Raw genomic sequence first — 23820 nt, forward strand, 5'->3', positions numbered from 1 at the left:
AGCTAATCCGAATCCAGCCTCTTTATTGAGTTCTAATGGGATGTTCCAGCTCAATGCCTGCGCCGACTGTCGCTTTAAGACAACCATCTCTGGGAGGCTGATTGATTTCATATTCATGTTGGAGGGAGGACAAGCTTGTTTCACACACGCACGCACGCGCGCACGCGCAAGAGCAGAGATAGGCGCAGTGTTCCAGGAGAGCCAGAGCTCAGGTTATCAGTGCTCTTGAAGATGATAGCATTTTGAGAATGACCCACACGCCTTTGGAATAGAACTCAGCACCGTTGCGCATTTTTTTGGGGAAGGAATTTTACCCACCCTTTATCGGGATTGGTGACAACAACATCCTTTTAGAGGAGGAGGAGGATAGAGAGAGAGAGGCATGTCGGAAAAACACGGTAAAATCAATTTATTGCATTGCGCATTTTATTTATTTATTTTGCGCAGCGCGTCTTTATGGCAATTCGACGTGCGCATTTTTTGCCTCCACGCGCTGCGTGGGTGCTGCCACCGGAGAAACATCATGCGGCCTTACCTTAAATTATCCCCCCCCCCCCCCCCCTTCCGTTATCGCACTTCTGCTATAAACGTAATTTCAAGTGTTTTCTTCCATTGGATTTGGTCGTTTCATGACATCATTAGCCTTCAATCAACATTCTTGTGGCATTACGTGGGCGTGCAAGCTGCCATAATGATGCTGTGAATTGAAGATTAAATAAAGACACACGTCACGGTTGGAAATGAAATGCGTCGGAATGCACCCCCCATCTTTGGATAGTTTAGGCATAGCAGGTCAAAAATATTGATTGATTTTAATTCGTAATTTTCAGTCATTGCCACGCGTTTCTTCTGATGCTGACAAGTAATTTGGGATTTGATCAATTCACAGAAATAGCAATAATCATGAGGTGATGGGGCTTTGGAGAAGATAAGGCATTGGTGTTCCCTCCTCAAGGTTTTAAAATGTGAAATAAGACATTCATGCATTGCTGTGTATTTGTGCAATGACAATAAATTTGATTGGACTCGGTGTGTTGTGTGCCAAAGGTCCCCAGCCATATCTTCCTCGTTTTCGACCTCTTTGCATCTGTTTCCAGTCCCATTCTTGCCTCTGTGTGTGCGTGAGAGACAGTTGGACTCTTATGTAAAGTCGGTCCCTGACCGCAAGTCGTCATCCTTCATCATGCAGCTGTTGTGCTCTCCCACCTCATCCATGCTCAACATGTCCTTCCAAATAGCCACTTGTAAAACATCTCAGTCACATGAGGAGTCCCACATTCACAAAGAGAGGTGTGTTCGTTTGTCACCAAAGAGCACAAATTGAATTTCTCTCATTTTCTATATTTAACTGGTTTAGCGCTGAGGATTGTGGGTAAGCGACCCGGATTCACAGCCAACACTGCTTGACGTGGCGCTTATCCGATCAAATTGATTTTTAATGACATCACTCCATTCTCATGACACACCTTTCCCTTCTTTTATCCATCCATCCAATCGCAGGCCTTGACGACTCCAACCGTCAGACAATGCAGCCCCCTCCGTACATCCCGGGCCCGCAGGACCCTAATGTACCGCAGCACCCCAACATGCCACCCGGCGCCCAGCCCGGCTATCCCCCGCCACCTCCGCCCCCGGGTTCGGAGGGATACCTCCAAGAGACTCAGTTCCATTGTAACACCACGGGACCCCCGGGGGCCCTACAAGGCTACACAGTCCAGACTCAGGGCCCTGGAGGAGCCATGCCTCATCATCCTCCAGTGGGATACCTCCATCCTGGGTACCCTCTGCAGCTGCAGCCGTGCACCGCTTACGTTCCTGTCTACCCCATGGCCTCGGTGAGACTTTCTCCCACCAACACGAAAATGTGATGCAGAATGAACAATTTTGAAAAGAATCATTCGACATTACAGGGGCAGCCTTACATGGCCGCAACGGGAGGTCACCCAGCAATGCAGCCGGGTCAGATTCACCCCATGCAAATGCCTCCCAACATCACCTTAATGGATCGCCGGCCGCCGCACGACTACTTGCCCATCGCCGTGCTCACCACCGTGTGCTGCTTCTGGCCCACTGGGATCATCGCCATTATTAAAGCTGTACAGGTGAGTGCGGCGGGTGTAGTTTGACACCTCACGTCTGTATTTCTATTCATCCATCCATGTTTGTGCAATCAACAGACTGTGCAGGCACCCAACATTACATAACAGCACCATTTAGGGAGCAACTGGAGGGGATGTTTTCCCCCCACCACCCCCCCCCCCCCCCACACTCACTCTGCTCAACTCGCTTTGAGTTGAGTCGAGCTGACAAGGCCTGGGCCTGACTTTAGTGTGTAGATGCAGTGCCACGTGGCCTCTTTCTTTCTGCACGCTCAGTGACATTGATCTGTGTTGCACCCACTCGTGCATCTCGTTACGTAATATTCAAATGTGACTTCCTATGGAAAGCTGTTTGAAAATTCATTCATTATCTCGCTACTGAGACGAGTCATTGCGTCACCCCGGCATTTAAAATGTCTTTCCATCTTGGTTTAGGTGCGTACGGCCATCGCCAGAGGTGACATGGTGACGGCGGAGATCGCATCCCGCGAGGCCCGCAATTTCTCCTTCATCAGCCTGGCGGTCGGCATCGCCTCCATCGTGCTGTGCACCATCCTCACCGTGGTGGTCATAATTGCCTCGCAGCATCACGATGACGACTGGGAGCCGTAATGAGGGGGCGGGGTTTTAAACATCAGCTTAGATAATTACATGGAGCACTGATAATATGCGCTGCTATTGCTTGCGGCTACACTAGGCTGGCTCACACAATCACACAACAAAACATGCTGCCATCCAACATACACATCGACAGCCAAAATAACCAATTACGCTGGATATCCAAATGCCAAATACAAAAATATATTCAACCAATATGTATTGTGGGGGGGTAACTGTGCCATGTTGAAACTGTGCTGCTATTGTATTTATTGATGGTGCACTTGTGTAAGAGACTTCAAATTAAGTGTCAAGAGGAGCCGATCAATACACATTTAATGCATCAGATGTAGGCTAGTTGACAAAATGGCAACAAGGCCAAACAGGATGATTTATTTGGAAGATGTTTTGTATTTGCTGCTGTCAAGATATACATATAATATGCGCCAGTTTGTGTATTTCTTAAAAATCGATATAGAGAGAGAGAGATTTATCGATGTGCCAGACTTTTACTTTGTGTTAAAATTGGCTTGAATTGAATACCTCACAGTATTATTAGTATTAGAATGATGCCGCTTCTTAGTAGTGCATGACAATAAATGCATTTGTCGTGAAGCAGTATAACATTTCCAAAAGTGTTTTTCCCAAATGATTTATTTGGTGAACAAAAAATGGCTCGTTTGATATATTGTTTTTAGAAGCGTATCGGCCTATATTGTGTTGCGCCTAGACACGACGTGGTAGCGATGATTAGGAGACAATAGAAGCTTGCATGCCGTTCTCAATTTGTTTGGATTTATTTTAAATATGGAGGATTCATGTGCACATATTTACACAATCTTCTGCCGTTATTCTGTGCGGTGAGGTGTGATTTCCTTCAATATGGTTGTTTTTACGTAGCAATCAACAGCGAAGGGTGATTCAAATGAATGTTTATGATAGAAGAGCGAGACAAAAATAATTATAATAATGCCTAAACTGCTTTCTAGCACTTTGTGAAAATTCTATTTTATCCATCGTCCCTGGACCTAAACTGTTTTTTTTTGGCAGTCTATATTCAGATCATTTATTTGCTAAGAATTGCTAAGAAAAGTGAATCTATTTTGCTATTATACACAGAACATTCATGTCAAGCCATTCAAATGTTTATTTTGTAAGTTACACTGCAGCCCGTTACTAATAGGAATTTAAAAGCATGAATTGCACAGCCGCGTTGCTGTTAAGTGTGTAATGCACAGATAGGAGTGTGTTTGTACTAAACATTCTAGTTTAGATAAGAGTGCCAAAATGCCGCTTTGCAAAAAAAATAGTCCCCCACCTTCAATTTATCGTGGGCTTTATTTGATTTCATTCGACCTTGTCATAAAGCAGCGACTTTTCTTTCTTTCCAAGGAGGCAGCTGACAAGTCAATTCAAAATGTACCCGGTTTTGTTAAAGAGTGATCATTTATTTATGAAGATGTTACATAGAGTTGTTTTGAGATATGAATAAATGATACGAATTAACTCGGGCAACTTGAAGAAGACAGCATCTTTTTCTTTCTTGGGTGTGTGACGTTTGTTTTTTTTTTCCACCTCTGTGTGTGTCTCCAACCTCTCGCTAAAAAAGCTATTTATAGCTGACCCGTTTTCCTCTGCCTGTCTTTTTCTCCTCTTGCTCTCAAACACTAATACAGATTGTCTCCCTATCTTGTGCATAATCACTTCATTTTTTGGGATTAAAGATTCACATCTTGATGTCGACATTACGTTTACAGGTAAGGTCAGTCTGAGTCACTTCGAATGCAAAGAAAGAGATGGAGGCTGAGCCAGCTTTGTGTGCACGGCATCACAGATGGCCATTTAGCCTCCTGAGGAGTGCCAGCGTCTGTGAAATTGTTGAAAGTGGCCTCATGTGCATGCCCCTCTCTGTTCTCCTTCATTATGAGCCAACTAGGTGAGCACACCGCGTGGTTGGGAAACAGTGCATGCCATATAACAAGGCTCATCATTTAGATCATTTCCGGGTTGTATGTGCCCTGGGGGGGGGTGTAGACTTTTTATATCCACTATTGCTGTGCTAGTCAAGAATTGTCATTTTGATGAACTGGCAGAGGCAGAACGGCGCAGTGGGGGAGTGGTTCCTCGGCACTTGGAGGCGACGATTAGACGGCACGGAGAGCTTATCAGACACCAGCAGCTTCACATAGGCGGCGCTGTAGGTCATCAACAGCTGGTGGGCTCGAGTCTACAGCAAAAGAGCAATTCGTGATATTTGCCCCAAAAAATGTTTTCAGTTAGACCAACAATACTTTTATTTTGTGGAATGGTTGAGGTGGACTGAGGAGTTTCAAATAGTCGCCATCTTGTGGAATCTTGGTGTCAAGGAACTGAGCTTATTTGGCCCAAATAGTTCTTGCTTCTCTTACCTGAGCAGGTAAGGAAGCATCAGGAAGGAGACTGTAATTGGTTGTGACTTTCCAAGAAGAAGAGGAAGTGCAGTCTCCTGCGTCATCGTTCAGCAGAGGCCTCTGCTCTTCTGAACTTTCTTCCACCCCTGTGTGATTTTCTTCACAGTCCCCGCCGGGAACTTCAGCCACCAGGACGAGATGGGACATTTTCTTCTTTAGCTTGCTCTGGCAAGAAATAGCCATTCAATGATGTTGACCGACCATGTTTAAAAGCCAAATAACTCACCCGGGTGTCAATGCCCGCTGAACTGTGCTCCTCCAACGTTTCCGTCAGCGTTTCCAAACAACGAGCCATGTCCCAATAGACAAAGTAAAGCTAGGAGGAAATAAATATATGTCGTAATTTGAACTCCATGGGTTGATTTTCGATGAGCAACCTGCATGCTTCCTTTGCAGTTGTACACCCAGTCGGCAACAGCCACCAGCAGCTTGTGCTTGACCATGGTCTCGTTCACGGGAATCAGCCGCACATCCAAGTTGATGTTGATCTGACATCGATGGAAGCGTATATTTGTTTGATTGACACCGAACTCAGATGTGTTTATTTTACCTCTTTTTTATTCCGGTTGAGAACAAAGATGATGAGAGTGGTGAGGAGAATGGAGATCAGACTGACACACAGACATAAGATCCAGTAGTCGCTGAGGGTCATATAAAGGCGCAGGGTGGAGAAGACGGCACACCACAAAACGACATAAAGAAACTGCAAGGAGCAAATATGCACAGGAGATCCATTTGTGTAAGTCAATGACTTTTTCTCTGTGTTGGAAAGTACTGATCATATTTACCGGCGCCATTATAAAATGGAAAAGGGACGAGTTGAAAATCATGAATCTTCTGACTGAAGGAACATCCAGGGCTGTTTTCAGGGGAACTTCAATGTCCGCGTTTGGAATCTAACTCGATAAGACAAAACAATATGTATATATTGCATTTGGTCACGGAATAAGATGTATTTTTGTGAATGTGTGTGTAGCGGGAGACCTGGAAGCCTTTCCTCTCCAAAGTAGGGCTGCATAGTGAAAGATCAAAAGTGGGGTTGATTAAAGAATGGCTTGGAATTGTCAGAACACACTGACCTAAGAGCAGGAAAAAAAATAGATCAGAAAAATGACTACAGGCAAAATGTAAAGTATGCCGGTATTACCATTTGCCCATTTAGGTTTGTTGTTTGTTTGTGATTGAGCTTCATCCACGTCACTCTCCTCCATCATCACATCAGCATTCTTGTCCTCCATCTGCTCAGAGGAGAACAAACTGACTGTATAAATTGTGTATGTCAGATTTAGCATCAATAAATATCTATCATCATTTCGTAATCTCACTCTAGCCAATTGAATCACATGCAGACAATAGAACGCATGGCGACTGAAAGCGAGCATGAAGTTGCAATTTATTTATCGTGAATGCAAAGGAGGAAGTCGAGATGCAACATGTCATCGAATTCAAGTCAGACGACTAGAACAGCTACTTGCAAAAGAAAAAGTTGACAAAATTCTATTTTTTGTTGGGAATTCAAAATAATTGACACCACTCGCAAAGAAAGTTACACAGGCATCAAGACTGCTTAAAGTTTCACAAAACAATGTGTGCAGTTGCATAAGTGTGTTTCAACGGAAAAAGGAACACACATTCAAATCGCAACTAAATTTTTCCCTTCTTCTAAGTCTTATTAAAATAGAAGCAAACATAATAAAACACTCCTTACCTGCTCAAAATCCTTCATGAGGACAAAACGAGGATGATCTTAGCTGTTGCTGCTTGATGGAGCAACATTGCAATGTTTTGAGAGCAGGTCAGTCTGACTGAGGCGTGCACTATATTTGACTTTCACACTTGGGTACGGCGTTCAGCTTCTCTCTTGTGCTCTCTCTCGCTTTCTCTCTTAGCGTGTGACTCAGCTCAGCTCGGCCTCATGACTACTGGAATGCTGTTCACGTTTCATCATAACATGTTCGATGGGAGAATTTGGAGCACTTTGAATGGGACATGTCGTACATGTTTTTCATAATTACATATTGTGCTCCATTTGTATTTGTTCCTGTTTGTATTATGAGTCACTCAGATACAGAAGACTGAGAAAACTAGTTTATTGTTTGAGACTACAAGGATGACAAGATGAGAATAAGTAGCAAAAAGTTGCATTCAAACTCTCTACTTGCTTTAAAAAATTGGGAGTGCAACGTTTTATTTTATAAGTTGGGTGTATTGGTCTATATTTCTTTATCAAAGAGTAAACAGCACTTTTGTTTGGTTTAGCTTTTTTTCAGCCTGTTATCTGACCCTTTTACAGTTACATTGTTAAAAGCTTCCTCAGGCAGCATTTCTAAGAGGTTGCCTTTCTGTATCACCCTAAGAATCAGATCTTTACTTTCATTTTAAACCTTCTCACAAAAATGTTGAAATCATTGACTATTTGGGATTTACAGTTTTTAATGCCCTTCTATTTCCACAGCCTTAAATATATTTAATCAAAACTCCAGTTGACATCATTGTTATCATTATTGCATTATTATTAGCTGTGGATTTATTGTACTATATCATGTCTCTAGCAAGATGTCCTTATTTGTTTTAGGTCAATTACTGCCACCGTGTGGTCAAAGTATTTAGCAACCATTGTCCAAAAAACTCACTGAGCAAAAAACACAAAAATTACTTAATTGTTTACCTCCAGTCATCTTCTGGAGATTAGACCTGGTTATTATTATTATTAACAATATTATTATTGTTTTATATCCAAGTAAAACATGACCAGAAATTACACATATGCAGAGTTAAAATCATGTTTATCATAATAATATTATGATAGTCACTGTGTGTGTCTGTAATTTACAAATACGTTTCCATCGATCTTCTTTTTTATTCTTATTATAATTTATTATTGCACAAAAAGTCCTACGTCGACGCTCTATTTCCGGGTTTATGTTTGCGATTTGATCATGTGACCGCCCACCTTAGTCACATGAGCCTTACTTTGCATATGATTCTGGGTCACAGTGTGGATCGGCTGAATGGTGACTTTTTCCTTTGTTTATGTACATTTTGAAAGTAGTTCTTGTCACATACATATTTATTTTCTTCTCAACCAGAAGAAATGGCTCTCGTACGAGGAAGGAACGTTAAAACGGGAAGTGTGCTAGCGACAGCATTGTCACTACTACTTCCCGCTGTCATCATCTGCTCTGTCACGGTAAGCCATAATAACCTTTATTTATCCGACCGAATAGCAATAGTTAAGTACTCGTACTATTAAGCATTAACTATTATTGCCCCGATATAAAGGTTTTGATTTATCACGGGGCACTAAAAAGCAGTTACTACCGTACATTTATTTATTTATTTATTTATTTATTTATTTATTTATTTATTTATTTATTTATTTATATTATATTATATTATATTATATTATATTATATTATATTATATTATATTATATTATATTATATTATATTATATTACTTTATTGTAATTATTGCATTAGCTTGTTAGTAATAGAATATGCTGCATGAGAGAACCCCTTTTTTTTTTTTTTGCAGAGTAGATATTATTAGCATGTCTCAATTATTTCCTCTCGGCGTGTCCCTGCACAATTTCTAAGATGCTTTTCTCTCTTGGTCCAGATCAAACCCCTGCTGTTTGAGGAACAGCTGCTGTGGGTAAGCGGGGTGGAAGGGGAGGTGAATACGTACAGGATCCCTCTGATCACCTTCACCCCCATGGGAAGTCTTCTGGCTATTGCAGAGGGCAGGAAGGCATCATCCAGCGATGTGGGGGCAAAGTTCATTGCCATACGGCGATCCACTGACAAAGGTAGAGCAACCCCCACAACCCTTAACTATTATTTTCCCTTAACGCTGACATGAAAAACATAATGTTCACCAGGATCCACGTGGTCACCGACCAGCTTCATTGTTGATGATGGACTTATCAAAGATGGCCTGAATTTGGGTTCGGTGGTGGTAGACGAGGAAGCGGGTTTAGTTATTCTGATCTACACGATCTGTTTCCACTTGTACAACTGTAAACCCGCTAGTACCATGATGGTGGAAAGCAAGGATGACGGCCTGAGCTGGAGTTCTCCCAGAAACCTCTCAATAGAGCTAGGAGTCAAGAATTTTGCTCCTGGACCAGGTACTGGCATCCAGGTAAGAGAATATAACAAGGTTATGGAAAAGAGCTCCACTGGTGGGTTCTTCTTTTTGTGACTCACAACAGAAACGCTATGAGCCAAACCAGGGACGTTTGGTGGTGTGCGGTCACGGAACGTTGGAAGGAGATGGCGTTTTCTGCATCCTGAGTGATGACCACGGGAAAACATGGTTCAATGGTGCAGCGCTCAAAAGCATCCCTTACAACCAGGAGAAAAGGCCACTAGACTTTAATCCTGATGAGTGCCAGGTATGGGATCCGATTTTTTTTACTTGCAAGGAGCAGAGAACCGAAGCTGGACTTGCTCATTAGGGATTAGCTCACATTTGGAATGTCGACTGACGAGTAAATTGAGAAGCAAGCTGAAAGGTTTGAAGCTCGCATTCCACCATTGAGGGGCTACTCAGGTTGCTGCCATGTCAGTCACCTACATTTGGGTTTTAACTCTGAGCAGCCATCTTCACAATGGAGGCTTTGAATGTGGCCCACTCGTATTGCATGTCCCCAAGCACCCCATGGGGAGGCAAGTGAACCCCCCCAAGGTGATACTTGCCAACAGATGTTCTTGTAGGGGTACAGTAGCCTGTTAGCTCAACTTGAAAACATGAACCTGGAATGGGTTTTTCTTGGAGCTACTTTACACTTATTCATGACTACATTTATGCTAGCTGGAGGTGTGGGATAAACTGTTTTGGATCTTCTGCTTTTCCGCAGCCGTTTGAAATGACCGACGGAAGCATTGTCATCAATGTCCGAAACCAGAACAACTACCACTGCAGGTGTCGCGTGGTGGTTCGAAGCCGGGACGGCGGAATGTCCCTGCCCATAGACGACCTGTACTTCGATTATGAGCTCGTGGATCCCGCAGTAGCAGCCGGGGCCTTTCAGAAAGAGGGAGTGCTCTTCTTCACCAATCCATCCCATGCGCTATCCAGTAAGTAGCTATTTTTGAGGGAGCTATTCCAAGGGATGAATAAGATATTTGGACTCCAAAGCACATTTTTGGTGGACATTTAATACAATGGCTGTTCTCCACAGGAATTAACCTCACCTTACGTTGGTCACTGACTGATGGGAACTCCTGGGAGAAGGAGGCTCTGCAGATTTGGCCAGGCCCAAGTGGTTACTCCTGCATTACGTCGCTGGATAGTGGCTCTGTGGTCGACCGGAAACACATCTATGTGATCTACGAGAAGGGCCTGAAAGATTACGATGAGACTGTCTCGTTTGTCAAGATCCACCTGTATGGAGGGCGGTAATGCACGTGAATCCAGAGGTGAGGTTAGATTTGGAGGAGAAATGAAAAGGCTTACTCAGGAAGGACCAAAAGTGATTTTTTTTTTTTTCCCCAAAATAATTTAGGATGTTAAATATATGAAATGTCAACCCCTGGACCAATATGGCCATAATTCCTTTTCCTTATCGTGCTTCTATCTTTTATTACATGAAGATTGTCTTTATTGAGACAGAACAATTTTTCGATGACAAAAAAGGATTTTACACGTGTTGATTTGGGGCTGACCACCCAAGAGCCAAGGGACACTAAAGAGTATGTGTTGAAAAGTAAATTATTTATTTCTACCATTACTTTCTGGAGTTAAATTTTCAGTCGTGCTTGGAGTTCAGTAGAATTGTATGAGGCTTTAATGTCACTTAATTTTAAGTACTTTTATCCACATTACTGCAATTTATTTGTTTCTTGACTTAGCCCATCTGTCTTTCATACATTCAAGATGATTGTAAAAATGTCTTTATAAAATGTAAAATAATGCTCGTGGCCTTTTGATGAACGTACTGTACTTTGGAATCTCGGGTTATAATAGTTTGCTTAAAACCATAGCTATGATTTTAAAAGTGTGCATGTGTGGGTGAATGTGAGGGACCTGGAAGTTCTACTTGTGATGCAATCAATGTGTGGGGAATTTCTTTTGACATGTTTGCTATCATCTTAACCATTTTGGGATTTGCACCAGTTTTGCCAATACCTCTCTGGTCAACCGAAATAATAATAATAAAAAAATATTGTTGCCAAAATATTCACATTTGTCAAATTCTGCTTTGTATTTTCTTCCTCGTTATTTTAAGAAATGCTAAATGCATAGTGGAAACCTTTTGAGCGTCATTGTTTTGATTACATTGAACTTAAATGTCGCTTTTCTGTTTATTCTGGTTTGTGATTGGGAACATACTAAATTAACTGTTCTATAATACAGTATGTAAAAAAAAACTGACCATGTTTGTGCAATAGTATTTTTAGTGTAAGAATGAGCATGACCTGAAATACCCTGTTGACAGTAGTTTTTTTTTTTTTCTTCATCATTTGGATACGTTCACAGCTCATTGACAAAACAGCAAAACATTTTTCTATAACTGTGATTTATACAGATTAAAAAAATAAATATTGTATCTTCTATTTTTAACATCGGACACACGTTTTTCCCGCATCAGATCCCAAACGGCTTCCATCTCACGAAATTACCCAGTAGCCTTTGACAGCTTTTTTAGGCGACGCTTCGATTTACACTTTTCTGACCCCCTCCCCGACCCTTGTTTTCCATTTGTTTTCGGGATAAAGAAGGGGAGTACAAGTAAGCAGCATCGCCTTCTTTGTATTTATCCACTCACATCTGTGACGAAAATGCTAATGCGTTCGGGGGGGGGTGTTTGACTATGCAGGGGGAATAACGTTGCTTCGCTAGCTAGCTCTTACCGGGTCACTGTGCTAGCACTAGCAAAGCTAATCTAACCTCATTCTGCGAATCAACCTCGAGACAAGTCGGGATAAGACCAGGTCAGTGACTGGAAATAGTTTTGGAATATATACTACAATAAGTCATATATTCGTTACGTTAATTGGAGTGGAAATTTATCATATTGGTGGAACTGATCAGCGACGTAATTTTGTCTTGGATGTTTTTTTTCGCAGAGGGATAGACTTGGTTGTTCCTAGCTTGTTTAGCCCAGCTTGCTAATGAATGTATGTTTATCGTTTTATCAGCAAATACGATGGGATTTAAGTACTGAACTGGATTTTATTCGACTGGATTTTGAAGTGCTTTGCTCAATTATCTGAAAGTATACGTTTGATATCAGTTGATTATATGTGGAGAATAGCAAACATAGCCGGTCGTTCAGTCAGTTTCAGATCGATATGTACCTTTAGCGCGAGATTGCATAATCGAATGTTTGGAAATAAGAACAATGTTATTTATCTCCACATGTACGATCTTTATAGATGTGTTTTATTTTACTCCATGCCCAAATCGGTGTCGCGAAATGTTAACGGTAAAAGCGACCGGGCCTCTGTCCAGCGCCATTTTGTTCCGTTCCCACGTAAGACTGTCAAAATTACAAGCGTTATATGATCGAAATAGCAACTGGGAACGCTCATGGAAACCAGTTAACGTGTGATTAGTCAGAAAGGCCACTTGAATGTTGGCAACAGCTCCAAGTGTTCGGGCAAGTGTAGAAATGCGTTATGAAACATGAACGCAGTCCCCCTCCCAATGCGAACATGGATGGCCTTGCCAGTTAGCTCCGGCTAGCATCAGTGATCAAACAAAATCACGTTCAATCGAAGTCGTGTTATCGATTTGGGGGTTATGTTAGGCCTATTCTAAATTTCCTGCTGTTTCTGTGTTGCACTGAAAACTGCCTTGAGGTAATCCCTCCACAACATGAATAGGTAAAGGCCTCGATGCTGCAGAGATAGTCCAAGGCTTTGTATAGCGAGGCTGCTGGCCCCTTTTAATCCCATATAGTTGACCAGTCGCCCACGACCTAATTTTCTAATCTAATCTAGCCATTTACACACGGTACATGCATTTGGTGACACCATCGGCTGCCGGTTTTGTTATTGTGTTATATGGTGTGACCAGCTCTTGCATCATAGATTGGAAAAGTTGTGTGTGCTGCAAATCGATGTTGGTTTCCTTTGACTTGTTTCCTTTTGTTCTTAATGAGTGGCGTTGCTCGGTAATGTGAACTGCTAAGGCAGGGAGTGACAGTTGAGAGTTTTCGTTTCACTTGACTTCTTTCCCTGTTGAAATAATCAATAAAATGTTAAGCCCTCCAGCCCTTGTGTGCTTTTTGGTGTGCATGGCAATGAGATGAACCTTTGGCCTCCCCATGCAAGCATTTCCAAATGGCTATGTTTCTTATAATGAAGCCTTTCTGTATCCCACAGTCTCAGGGCTCACCATACTCGATGAGCGGACAGCGCAATGTCAGAGCGCTCTGGGCAAACTGCAAAGGGGAAGGAAGGCAAAACCAAGTATGCGTCTCTCAACCTGTTTGATACATACAAAGGAAAGAGCCTTGAAGCACAAAAGCCTGTTGGTGAGTATCTTCACTTGTGTTGCATCCGTTTTTTTTTTTTCTTTTAATCAAAGGTTTTTGATTTTGAGTCTCTTTAGTGCGCTTATTCCCTTTTATTTAGATCTCGCTATTTCCCTGTCAGCATAGTAAATGTATGTGATGCGATGTTTTTTTTTCCCTCCCCGTTTCAATCCCTGATGACAAAATGGCGGTTTGAATCCACCGAACTTCACTTTTTCAATTCAACAATTTTCCACTACTCCTTATGTAACCTTTTCAGTTACTATTTGACATTCGCAAAATTAGTTTAGTTGAGACATTTTGCCTTTTTTTTTTAAAACTGTATAATTATTATTATGCAACACTGTGATATTGAATTCAACCTGAGCTTCCCCTCTGGAAATCAGTCAATGACAAATGTGGTGATTCCCGGTTCCTGGCCTCACCTAACACACAACCGCTTTTGTCTGATCAGTTCCCCCCCGCCATGGCTTGCAGTCTCTCGGTAAAGTTGCGTCTGCCCGGCGTATGCCACCCCCTGCCAATTTGCCAAGTCTGAAGGCAGAAAATAAAGGCAACGATCCCAACGTCTCACTCGTTCCCAAAGACGGCACAGGATGGGCAAGCAAACCGGAACAAGCGGACCCAAAGAGGTCAATTGCACTTGTGTACTCACTTGAAATCGGCATACATCACATTTCTCTCCTGCTGTAGTCTGATTTTTGTTTTGATGCTTTCAGTACCGATGCATCGTCAGCACCGCAGCAGGAACCGCAGCAGCCTGTGGCTTCACAGACGCCTGCACCGATCCGCCCGAGAACCCCACCGGCTTCAGAGGGGCCAGCAGTCACAGTACGATACGTGCATCGAAACAGCGATATGCAATGCCGTTTCAGGTCGTGAAAGCGTATCTTATCTTTGTGTGCGTTTGTGTGTCTGCCTGCCGCCGCTCAGACTGTGGCCCCAGCTTCAACTCAGGCCGCAGGGGCAAGGTCCTGGGCACAGGCCAGTGTTACACATGGAGTACCAGGGGATGGTGGGTCTTTTTATTTTTTACATAACTCTGACACGTGCACACCCAAGAAAAGGTCTTTTCTCTCTCAATTGTGTGTTTTTGCCAAATCACATTCCTGTTGACGTTTCTTTTCGAAGGTGGAAAGGGATCAAACCTACCGTCGCCATTCTCTCGCGAGGAATTTCCCACCCTGCAGGCGGCTGGCGACCAGGACAAAGTTGGCAGAGAAGCGGGCACTGCAGATCAGTGGTATGGGCCCGGACCAAGCCTCCGCCCCCAGAGTGAGTTAACCCTTGAAATGAAATGGGAATGGGTTGCACGTGTGTGGGCAGAATAACTCATTGAAATGTTGTGTAGACGTTACAAGCTGGCGGGACGGTGGGGGCCGAGGCCTGGCACCCACCTTCTCTGGGGAGGGGGCGGCAGAGGGTGGCAACGGTGGGGCTCTGCTGATGGAAGAGGCAGCCGGGGTCCCGCCTCAAAACTCGCAGTCCCACGCGCCACCAAGGAACCCTCCCGCGGGCAGCCCCGCCTTACCCTTGCCTCAGCCTCCTGTGGGGCCTAACTTTCCCCAATTCCGAGGGATCATACCGCCATTCGTAAGTTTCCTTTTTAATTCTCTCGAGTTCAGTGCCATTGTACATAGTTCTCTATGTTCCGAGGGCTGCGTGACGAGTGTGTTGTCTGTTGTCCTCCTAGATGTATCCTCCATATTTACCCTTCCCGGCAAATTATGGTCCTCAAGGACCTTACAGGTTTCCGCCACCTGGTGAAGGTCCAGCTCCAAGGTATGTTCTGTAACGTATGCAGTAACGCTTTTGAAAGCGTGACATGGAAAGTTCACGTGTCGTTGTCCCACCTCTTCCAGGTTCTCTCGCTCGCAGATGGGTCCTGACAGCAGGCCTCAGCTTCTCTCACGAGATGCAGGTGGAGAGGTGGTCAAGCGACCCTCCATCCTAAAGCAGGATGACCTCAAGGAGCTCGATGAGCTGGACCATGATGGAGATGAAGGCTGGGCAGGTCTGACTTGGCCCATTTAAAATATTCTATGAACAAAAATGTGTTATTGGGAGAACCGTTGAATACATTTAACAGTATCTAAAGTAAATATTTTTATTTTATGTACGCATGAATTTTGTTTGGACTTTAAATAATCAACAATCATTGAATTTGGCGACACAAATCAAGGCAACAAGTAGGTTTCCTAAAGTGCTGATTTGAATGATTATTTGTTCTCTTGGTTTAACAGGGGCACACGAGGAGATTGATTACTCGGCAAAGTTGAAGTTCAGTGATGACGAAGGAGATGATGACGGAGAAGAGAACGCAACAGAGAGCAACAATGACTCAAGGTTAGTGGAAAAACGATAAGAAATGTTGTTATTTGAAACTAATATTGAAAATCTATTTTAGTGAGCGTCAGAGATCTCACGAGGCCCCATCTGCAACCTCATGCCCTCGAGCCTCAGACAGCAGTGGAGATAACCGCCACAGCCCTGCCTCCAACACTGATGACGGCCCACAGACTTCCTCCATCAAGCCAGGATGGCCTGAGGGTAGCCAAGGAGCACCATCCAATTACAAGGTAATTAATTGCATGCTTAACTAACATGGGCCACAGATCCTAGAAGTAATTCATATGCAGTTTGCTTTTTTTTTTTCCCCTCTCCAATCGCTGCACAACCGCAAAGATTTTAATGTGAAATGAAGCTTCTTAATAGTGATGGTGAAAATTCTAACACACTGTACAGGATCGGTCTCACAACCAGAGTGCATCATTGGGCTCGGGAAAAGTAGGCCACACCCAACATCAGCCGGCAGCAGGAGGTCCCACCCCTCCTCCCCAGCCTGGATTGCTGGTCCATGGGGTCTCGGGGGACGACGAGGATGAGACATGGCGTCAGCGCAGGAAGCAATCTTCCACCGAGATCTCCGCCGCCGTGGAGCGAGCCCGTCGCCGCCGCGAGGAAGAAGAACGTCGAATGGAGGAAGAGAGGCGTGCAGCCTGTGCGGAAAAGCTGAAACGGCTGGATGAGAAGCAACAGCAGCAAAGCGGTAACGCCGGCGGAAGCAGTGGTAGCAAGACACCCAGCCTTGATGGCAATTCTACGGCGGCCGCAGCGGGCAGCCCGAGTCCATCCTTGTCGGCCTCTGCATCTTCGCCCAACATTAGCCAGCCGCCTTCGCCATGCGTTGACTCCGACGGGCCTCCTGTGCTGCCTGCGCAGTCGGGCACGGGTCTTGGTGTCGGTGAAAGACAACGGGCGAGCAGCAACAGCAGCTACGACTCTAACGCAGGTACTTTCACACATAATAATGCCCGCTCTACATATTTCAACATGAAAAAAAAAACTATGGCTCAACAATTTTCTTTGACATTCAGATGTGCAGCATGGCCCTCAGCCAGCTGTGACACAGCCACCGCCGCCTACGTTGGAAGTACCTTCACCGGTCGACAAAGAGGAGGCGGTCTGCACCGCTCACATCCGAGCAGGAAGTGCAGGTGAAAGAGGCACGGAACCGGTGAAGACGGAGAATATCGGAGGGGGAGCGGGCCGTCAAGCGATTGTTCCTCCGGGCCAGGGTTACTCCAAGTACCAGAAGTCCCTCCCACCTCGTTTTCAGAGGCAGCAACAGGTACTCAAATTACACGTGCAAATGCTTGAAGACTTCATATATATAAATCATCTAGCTAGATCTTAAACCTATAACATTTCATGACCGTTGTCATGGCCATTAATAAAGAAATTGTCTCCTATGTTGGAAATTGTAACTAACGGATCATTTCGTGTTGACAGGAGCAGCTGTTGAAGCAACAGCAGCAGTGGCAACACCAGCATAGCCAGGCATCCCAAAGCCAGATCTCCCCTCAAGCTCAAGCACCGCAGGGTCCTTCACCTGTTTCAACGCCCCAGCCAGGACCTGGACCTAAGCAGGGCGGACCACTGTACCAACCCGGCAACTTAGTTCGGCCACTTCCGATGAATTTTGACCCACGCTGGATGATGATGCCTTACATGGGCATGATGCAGGGCCGCCCGGCTATGGACTTCTATTCCACTGGCATGCACCCATCAGGTAAGAGAATGTTTTTAAGCCTTGGAAATAGATCTGTTTGAATCATTCCATTGATGTCATTTTCAACCCCCCAAAAAAATCATCAGGGCTTATTGGACGTGAGCGGTCAGATTCAGGAGGATCTGGTTCAGAGCCCTTTGATCGACAACAGCAGCAGCAGCATCCAGGGCACCCTCATCGTGGTACTCCTCCTATTGATCCTAAATTGGCCTGGGGGGCTGAGGTATTTCCTGGTGGAGGGGAAGCTTGTGGGATAAATCCTCCTCTGAGGCAGAGGCAGACATCGGAAGAGGACGATGTGACGAAAGGGTCCAGGTATGGGGAAACAAGATTGCTACGTGCTCATTTGTTGTTTTAGGCGATATAGATATTTTTTTGATGACAATCTTGACAATCGTTGCTGTCTCGATTGATTTAGGAGCGACACTCATCCGCATCGCATACGAGAGGCTGGATTGGCACCCATCAAGCAGTCCAACACGAGCTCTGGGCCGTCAAACCAAACGCCGCCTCCTCCTGTCACTGCGCCGAGCGGCAGCCACCCCCCACATCATTACATGAGTGGGAGAGGCAACTACAACAACTTTACGGAACAAGGCGCAAGGATCACCACGCACCAGCAGCAGCAACAACAGCAACGAGGCGGTGAAAGGGGAACCCACTCCCATGGCTTCACCCATCAGGATGATGTCCAAAATCGGGGATCTCAGCCAGGCCAGCTTTGGGGGCCCCCGCACCCTCATTACGATCGTAACGGCCGTGCAGAGCTCCCTAATGTAGAAGGCAATGCCCACCACCACCACCATCACAATCACCACCCTCAGCAGCCTCACTACACTGTCCAAGCGCATAAGCTGGAGAACAGCCATGACAGGGTAGCTGAAGGCCCTCCGAAGAAGACCAACCCTTCTCCCCCACTCCACCAGCCCTCCCTGTCATCTTCTTGCTCCTCATCTTCCTCTTCTGCTTCTAACAGGGAAGATGGCAGTGTAAAGGCCACTTTGCATCATCCTTCTCACAGAGAAGGTGAAGCCGGTGTTGGGCATCATCTCGGTGAAAGAGGTAATGCCGGCAGCGGCGGTCATGTCAAACATGAGAAAACGGGCTCTGCATACGCGCCACATGCTTCCATGGCCTCCAGCCCGCCTCCTGCTCAACAGGGCGGTCACTCTCAGCCCCAGCACCATCCCCATCCAAGGTCAAACCAAAGAGGGGGACGGGATCATAAAACCGAGACCCAGTGGGGCCCTCGACCCGGCAGCACCAATGCAGGTGGGGCTTCCTCTCATGGAAGGAGAGCCAACAATGCAGGAAGCGGGAACCATTCCCGTGGCGCCGATGACGCCGCCCATGCTCCGTCGGAGCACAAGCCCGCCAGCCAGGCCTTACCAAACAAAAGGGCGGGTCCAATCAAGAAGCCGATGATGAAAGAGATGAAGAAAGAGGGAGACGTTGAGGGAGGAGAGAAATCAAGCCAAGATAAAGAGAAGGATGGTGGCCAAGCCGCCTCAGTAAAGCAAGATGCCGCCACGTCAGCTCCGTCAGGCAAAGACGAGCCTGCTGTGACAATAAAACCCAGGAATGGCGGCAAAGAGCGGCCGCCCGGAGGAGGTGGGGGTGGGTCAGGGAGAGGACCTAAAGAGGCAGACGTCACCTCTTCGGGATTCTCAGGCTCCTCGTCACGTAGGGACAGAGACCGTTCTTTTGAGAGACGAGCCAGCAATGCCCATAATCACGGAGTCCCCAACAAAGCCACCAGAGGCACCCGCGGGCGAGGTGGCGAATTTTACGGCCGTGGTCGAGGTTTTAGGGGTACCTACACAGCCACCGCCGGGCCCGGCGGTGGCAACCGCGGCAGAATGGCCAGCAGGAGCGGCAGAGACTATCGCGCATCTGTTGCGGTTGGCCACCATCGCGATCCAAAGGGCGACGGCCCCGGCGGTCGGCACGGTCAGGAGCGGCCTCGGCACAACCCGGCCAGGGCCAGGAATCGAAGCGAAACGCGCAGCGAGGGCTCAGAGTATGAAGAAATCCCCAAGAGGAGGAGGGAGAGAGGCTCCGAGACGGGCAGCGAGAGTGGGGCAAGTGACCCCGGCCAGTCGGACAAGGATGACACCCACAAAGCCAACGCCAAGAATGGCATGGAGAAGACCAAGACCACTACTAGCGGCAACGTTTCCTCTGCACCACCGAGAGGGACGCAGGCCCGGGTTTTCACCCCTAGGGGTGTGCCGTCAAGGAGAGGCAGGGGCGGTGGTAGTGGAGGGGGAAACATCTACAGGAATAGTGGCAATGTTGGAGGACCGGCTGGAGGACACAGGGGGGCCCCTGGTTCGGCTTCTCACGGGGGACCCTCAAGGCAGCCAAACTCAGCACGAAGGCAACAAGCCCCGTCACAAACCTCAGGGCACAAGGACTTGGGTAGAGGAGGGCCTCCTTTGGAGAAGAAGGAGAAGACGGCCGACGGACATCAAGCGCCGAGTCACGGATCCAATCCACCCCAGACCTCGTTGCTGGCTGCGGCTCCTACCGCTCAAGTGTCCGCTGACAACGGAGCTGTTCTGACCCAGCAAGCTTCCACCAACCCCGCGTCGATCACTGGCGGGCCCAATTCAGTGCCTCCTCCCACTAACCGCGGGTTCCCTCCCAGTGGCTTCGAGCGACCCAAGCGGCGGCGTCACATGCGTTTCCAGCATCAGCAGGACAAGCCGCCTCGCTTCCGGAGGCTGAAGGAGCGAGAGAATGCCGCGCGGATCAACGGCGGAGTGGGGGTGATTGGAGGAGGACGGCCCTCCTCCCCTTCCGTTAACTCGGTTCAGGACAGTAATGGAACCGCCGTCACGACGACGCTGATCAGTAACGCCCAGAACGCCAACCACAGCGCCACGCTTTCAGCTAACAATAACAGCGGCGGCGGCGGCGGCGGGCACCTCGGCAACGCAAACAGCCACCACCACCATCAGCAGCACTTCAACCAGGGCGGCACAGGACCCGCCCAGCACCACCACAGCCACGGAGCCAAGTCCCCCGACTTCACCAACCAGAACTCAGACCAGGCCAACGAGGAGTGGGAGACGGCCTCCGAGAGCAGCGACTTCACCGAGTTCCGTGACAAAGAGGGAGGAGGCAAACCGTATTCTTCCCATCATCATCATCATCATCATCAGCAGCAGCATCACCACCACATGGGGAAGGGAGGCGGAGGCGGAGGTGGTGGCGGCGGCGGCGGCGGGGGTGGTGGCGGCGGCGGAGGAGGCGCTGTCGAGCGAGAGATGGCAGGGACGGAGCCCCAAGCTAATAAAAGAAGCTTTTCCAGCCAGCGTCCTAGCATGGAACGGCAAAACCGGAGGGTCAACGTCGGAGGAGGCAGAGGCCCTCGGGGTATACCCGGCGGGGGCTCGGGCGGGACAGGAAACGGAGGCGGCAACCGCGGGGAAAAGCGGGGCAACTGGCCCTCCCCGAAAAATAGGAAGTGATGGAATCTTTCAAAAACGTTTCGGCCAAACTGCACTCACTTCCAACCCAACTCTTCCTTTCTTTTTCTTTCTTTTTTTTAACCCTGTCTTGATTGTTTCATGTTTGCACCCCTCAACATATTGTACAGTATAAGGAGATGCTATTCTACATTGGTCAACTTTGGCATCTGTCCACCGTCCTTTCTTGTACATTTTCTCCGTTGGGTTTCCATCTTACCTGCCGTTCTTCACCTTGAAAAATGGTGGATGGATTATAACACGCATGTAATTCTGCATCGAATTCTTTTAAATTGGGGCGCGGTTCACACATACAAGCACAATGACATCTTCAAATTGGTGTCAATCATGTGGATGTAAAAATGATTGTGGGAGTGAATTGGCAAAAACCATGAAATTAGGCAAAACTTTTATATTCATGTACGTGTGTATATTTCTACCACACTTTGGCCTTTGGTGGTGTACAGTAGTCCAGTTCTGCACACCTTTGCCCTCATCAAGGGGAAAAGTGCAGCTTCATCTTAATAAGAACAATTACCAGTGTATCATACAAGTATCGCGTTGTTTGTTTTCAGGGGAGTTGTGTTAATTCTGTTTTAGCCACCCATGAGATGTTTGGTGTGTGTGCGTGCGTGCGGAGTGCGAATGTGTGTTTTTGTTTGTTTTTTTACAAAGTGGATCGTTACCAGCCCTCTATCTCTAATTGACTCTTTCTTTGGCTCCCGGGTATGAACCTTTAAGTTTTCGTAACTGTGATAGGACCCCCGTGTACTACTGTTCTACGTCACTAGTTGGGTCTTTTTATATCATCGTCCTTGCTTGTGTAAATGCAGTTTTTTTTTTTCTCCTCAGGCTTTTGTGTCAATCCGCTTTGACGTTTCATTTAAATTGATTAGTCTTTTTTTTTTTTTTTTTTCTTCTCTTTCCCCCCCAGACAATAAATGGCTTTTTCAGCCTCACCGTAGCATCCTTGTTACCTGCGGAATTTTTCTCCACACTGCAAAAATACTCGTCAACGGACAATAGTTTTCCTCCCATTCACAAATTTGGTTCATCCGACCCCCGTAATAATTTGACAGCTTCATTTCCCACGTTGAGATTTTTTATACGGAAGAATTCTCTTTTCAAAGTGGAATGTCTATCCTGTTGACGAGGAATTGAGCTCAAAGAAAACAAATGGGTCATTCGAGAACATGTTTTCACAAATTGTCACTTGGTTAAATTGTAATTGCTTTATTTTGTAACAAGCACTCCTTGTAGTATAAAAAAAAAAAAGAAATTGTTTGCTGTTTTGTTTTCATTTCGTAGAGCAAGTTTTATGTGATGCAACAATGACCGGTGCTCTGTCTGGGCCCAGAGTACAAAGATCTAGATGGAGTATTACATTTCCTCTGCTGTTGTGCATGCTTTCATGCACCCTGTGCTATTACTATCGGGACTTATCACTGCAACAAGGAGTACCAGGAGCTCCTTTATCTGACGGAAGGCTTTTTTTCAAAGTTTGTGCTCTCAGGATGGCTGTTCAGGGGGAAGCAAAATCATCCCAGTCACCTGTTACGGATTACAAGCAGGTTGCGTTTGGAAAATAGTGGATTTGTAACACGCAGTAGACAAACCTGCACAGTTTGGAGACTAGGTGGACTTAAGTACTCCTCTGCATCCATTCACTGCTGTAAGTTGGGGTTTTGTTTGTTTACTGACAGTAACAGTTTAACAGGGGATGTTGCGAGTAGGGCATTTGGTGATTTGTGTGCGTGCGTGCGGCTGTGCGATGTTTGATGTGTGCGCGCGTGCGATATCTGCTATCTATATTGTAACGGGAACGGCATGGACCAGAGGCGAATGAGAACGGCGAGCGCTTTCTGCCTTGTTTGGCCACACTTGATTGAACCAATGTTATCAAATCTGCTGCTTTAAAAAAAAAAAAAAGAGATGCTCTGTTCAGCTCTGCATACATACAGTAGTACATCAATCATCAAAATGAGCAAGTAGTGGAAAGAATCACTGATTTATTTGTGTTTGTTCAGTACGGCAGCAGGCAAGCGATGCATCATCCCACTTAGAACTTGCTTGGAGCATGAATACACAGCCACGTGTGCAGCCTGCCTTGCCTGTCACTGGTTTTTGCATCGCTAGCTGTTCGATGAAGACGGGCTCAGAGTCCTCCATCCCTCTTAACTCTGATATTGATGTGCACATTGTATGTACCCATGCTAAAAGAAAAGAAAAAAAGTAGTGTACGTATTGAAATTACTCAAACGATTGTACTGTTTCCAGCATTACCAAGGTACCTGCAGTGGTCCATTATGTTTTAGAATTTATGTTTTTATTAATGGAGCCGTAATATATGCACATGTATGTATATTGGTATGTATCTTAAGTTTTGTCGACCCCAACTTACATTCCCACCAACAAATGTTGCCATTTTTAGTTCAAGGGAGCAATGTACAAGCAGAGAAGTGTCTTATTATAATAAAGTTATACAGAGAAGGCAAAGTTAAATAAACTACTTTTGATTGAATGGAAATATGGAGTCACATGTGTTATTACTTCCATTTTGTGCAGATTAGACACATATTGTCTTTTTATCTCATCGGCAGCAGCGTTAATGTATTACCTCGTAAAACAGGACTACATTTTTG

The 23820-nt window shown here is 45.9% G+C and overlaps 4 protein-coding genes across 9 annotated transcripts; 3 read left to right on the forward strand and 1 right to left on the reverse strand.

Moving 5' to 3' along the window:
- Positions 1-74: 74 nt before the first annotated feature.
- prrt1 (proline-rich transmembrane protein 1) lies at positions 75-4207 on the forward strand. Of its 2 annotated transcripts, XM_061267817.1 has the most exons (5): positions 75-398; positions 1098-1290; positions 1501-1835; positions 1911-2102; positions 2535-4207. In XM_061267817.1, exons 2-5 carry the CDS (start codon positions 1263-1265, stop codon positions 2709-2711), a joined length of 732 nt encoding a protein of 243 aa, XP_061123801.1. In that variant the 5' UTR covers positions 75-398; positions 1098-1262; the 3' UTR covers positions 2712-4207. The 2 variants fall into 2 exon arrangements, with proteins under 2 accessions (XP_061123801.1, XP_061123802.1); XM_061267818.1 differs by lacking the exon at positions 1098-1290.
- On the reverse strand, positions 4016-7047 carry tmem268 (transmembrane protein 268). 3 transcript variants are annotated; one of them, XM_061267814.1, is made up of 9 exons: positions 6855-7047; positions 6294-6384; positions 6131-6158; positions 5935-6042; positions 5697-5849; positions 5524-5634; positions 5373-5462; positions 5105-5311; positions 4016-4923 (listed from the first exon to the last, which is right to left on the reverse strand). In XM_061267814.1, exons 2-9 carry the CDS (start codon positions 6302-6304, stop codon positions 4756-4758), a joined length of 876 nt encoding a protein of 291 aa, XP_061123798.1. In that variant the 5' UTR covers positions 6305-6384; positions 6855-7047; the 3' UTR covers positions 4016-4755. The 3 variants fall into 3 exon arrangements, with proteins under 3 accessions (XP_061123798.1, XP_061123796.1, XP_061123797.1); XM_061267812.1 differs by having other exon boundaries at positions 6131-6225; positions 6294-6387; XM_061267813.1 differs by having other exon boundaries at positions 6131-6225; positions 6855-7045.
- Positions 7048-8082: 1035 nt separating this feature from the next.
- On the forward strand, positions 8083-11331 carry neu1 (neuraminidase 1). Of its 2 annotated transcripts, none has more exons than XM_061266541.1 (7): positions 8083-8160; positions 8236-8336; positions 8767-8956; positions 9029-9291; positions 9362-9544; positions 10010-10229; positions 10334-11331. In XM_061266541.1, exons 1-7 carry the CDS (start codon positions 8109-8111, stop codon positions 10552-10554), a joined length of 1230 nt encoding a protein of 409 aa, XP_061122525.1. In that variant the 5' UTR covers positions 8083-8108; the 3' UTR covers positions 10555-11331. The 2 variants fall into 2 exon arrangements, with proteins under 2 accessions (XP_061122525.1, XP_061122526.1); XM_061266542.1 differs by having other exon boundaries at positions 8093-8160; positions 8239-8336.
- Positions 11332-11723: 392 nt separating this feature from the next.
- On the forward strand, positions 11724-23705 carry prrc2a (proline-rich coiled-coil 2A). Of its 2 annotated transcripts, XM_061266539.1 has the most exons (17): positions 11774-11883; positions 11972-12086; positions 13482-13633; positions 14088-14265; positions 14353-14464; positions 14567-14648; positions 14765-14908; positions 14985-15226; positions 15327-15415; positions 15496-15647; positions 15877-15979; positions 16041-16212; positions 16379-16925; positions 17011-17264; positions 17426-17705; positions 17792-18020; positions 18124-23705. In XM_061266539.1, exons 3-17 carry the CDS (start codon positions 13519-13521, stop codon positions 21179-21181), a joined length of 5757 nt encoding a protein of 1918 aa, XP_061122523.1. In that variant the 5' UTR covers positions 11774-11883; positions 11972-12086; positions 13482-13518; the 3' UTR covers positions 21182-23705. The 2 variants fall into 2 exon arrangements, with proteins under 2 accessions (XP_061122524.1, XP_061122523.1); XM_061266540.1 differs by lacking the exon at positions 11972-12086 and having other exon boundaries at positions 11724-11883.
- The last annotated feature ends 115 nt before the right edge of the window (positions 23706-23820 follow it).

The sequence above is a fragment of the Syngnathus typhle genome, linkage group LG20 (assembly GCF_033458585.1).
Source record: "Syngnathus typhle isolate RoL2023-S1 ecotype Sweden linkage group LG20, RoL_Styp_1.0, whole genome shotgun sequence".
Classification (NCBI taxonomy): Eukaryota; Metazoa; Chordata; class Actinopteri; order Syngnathiformes; family Syngnathidae; genus Syngnathus; species Syngnathus typhle.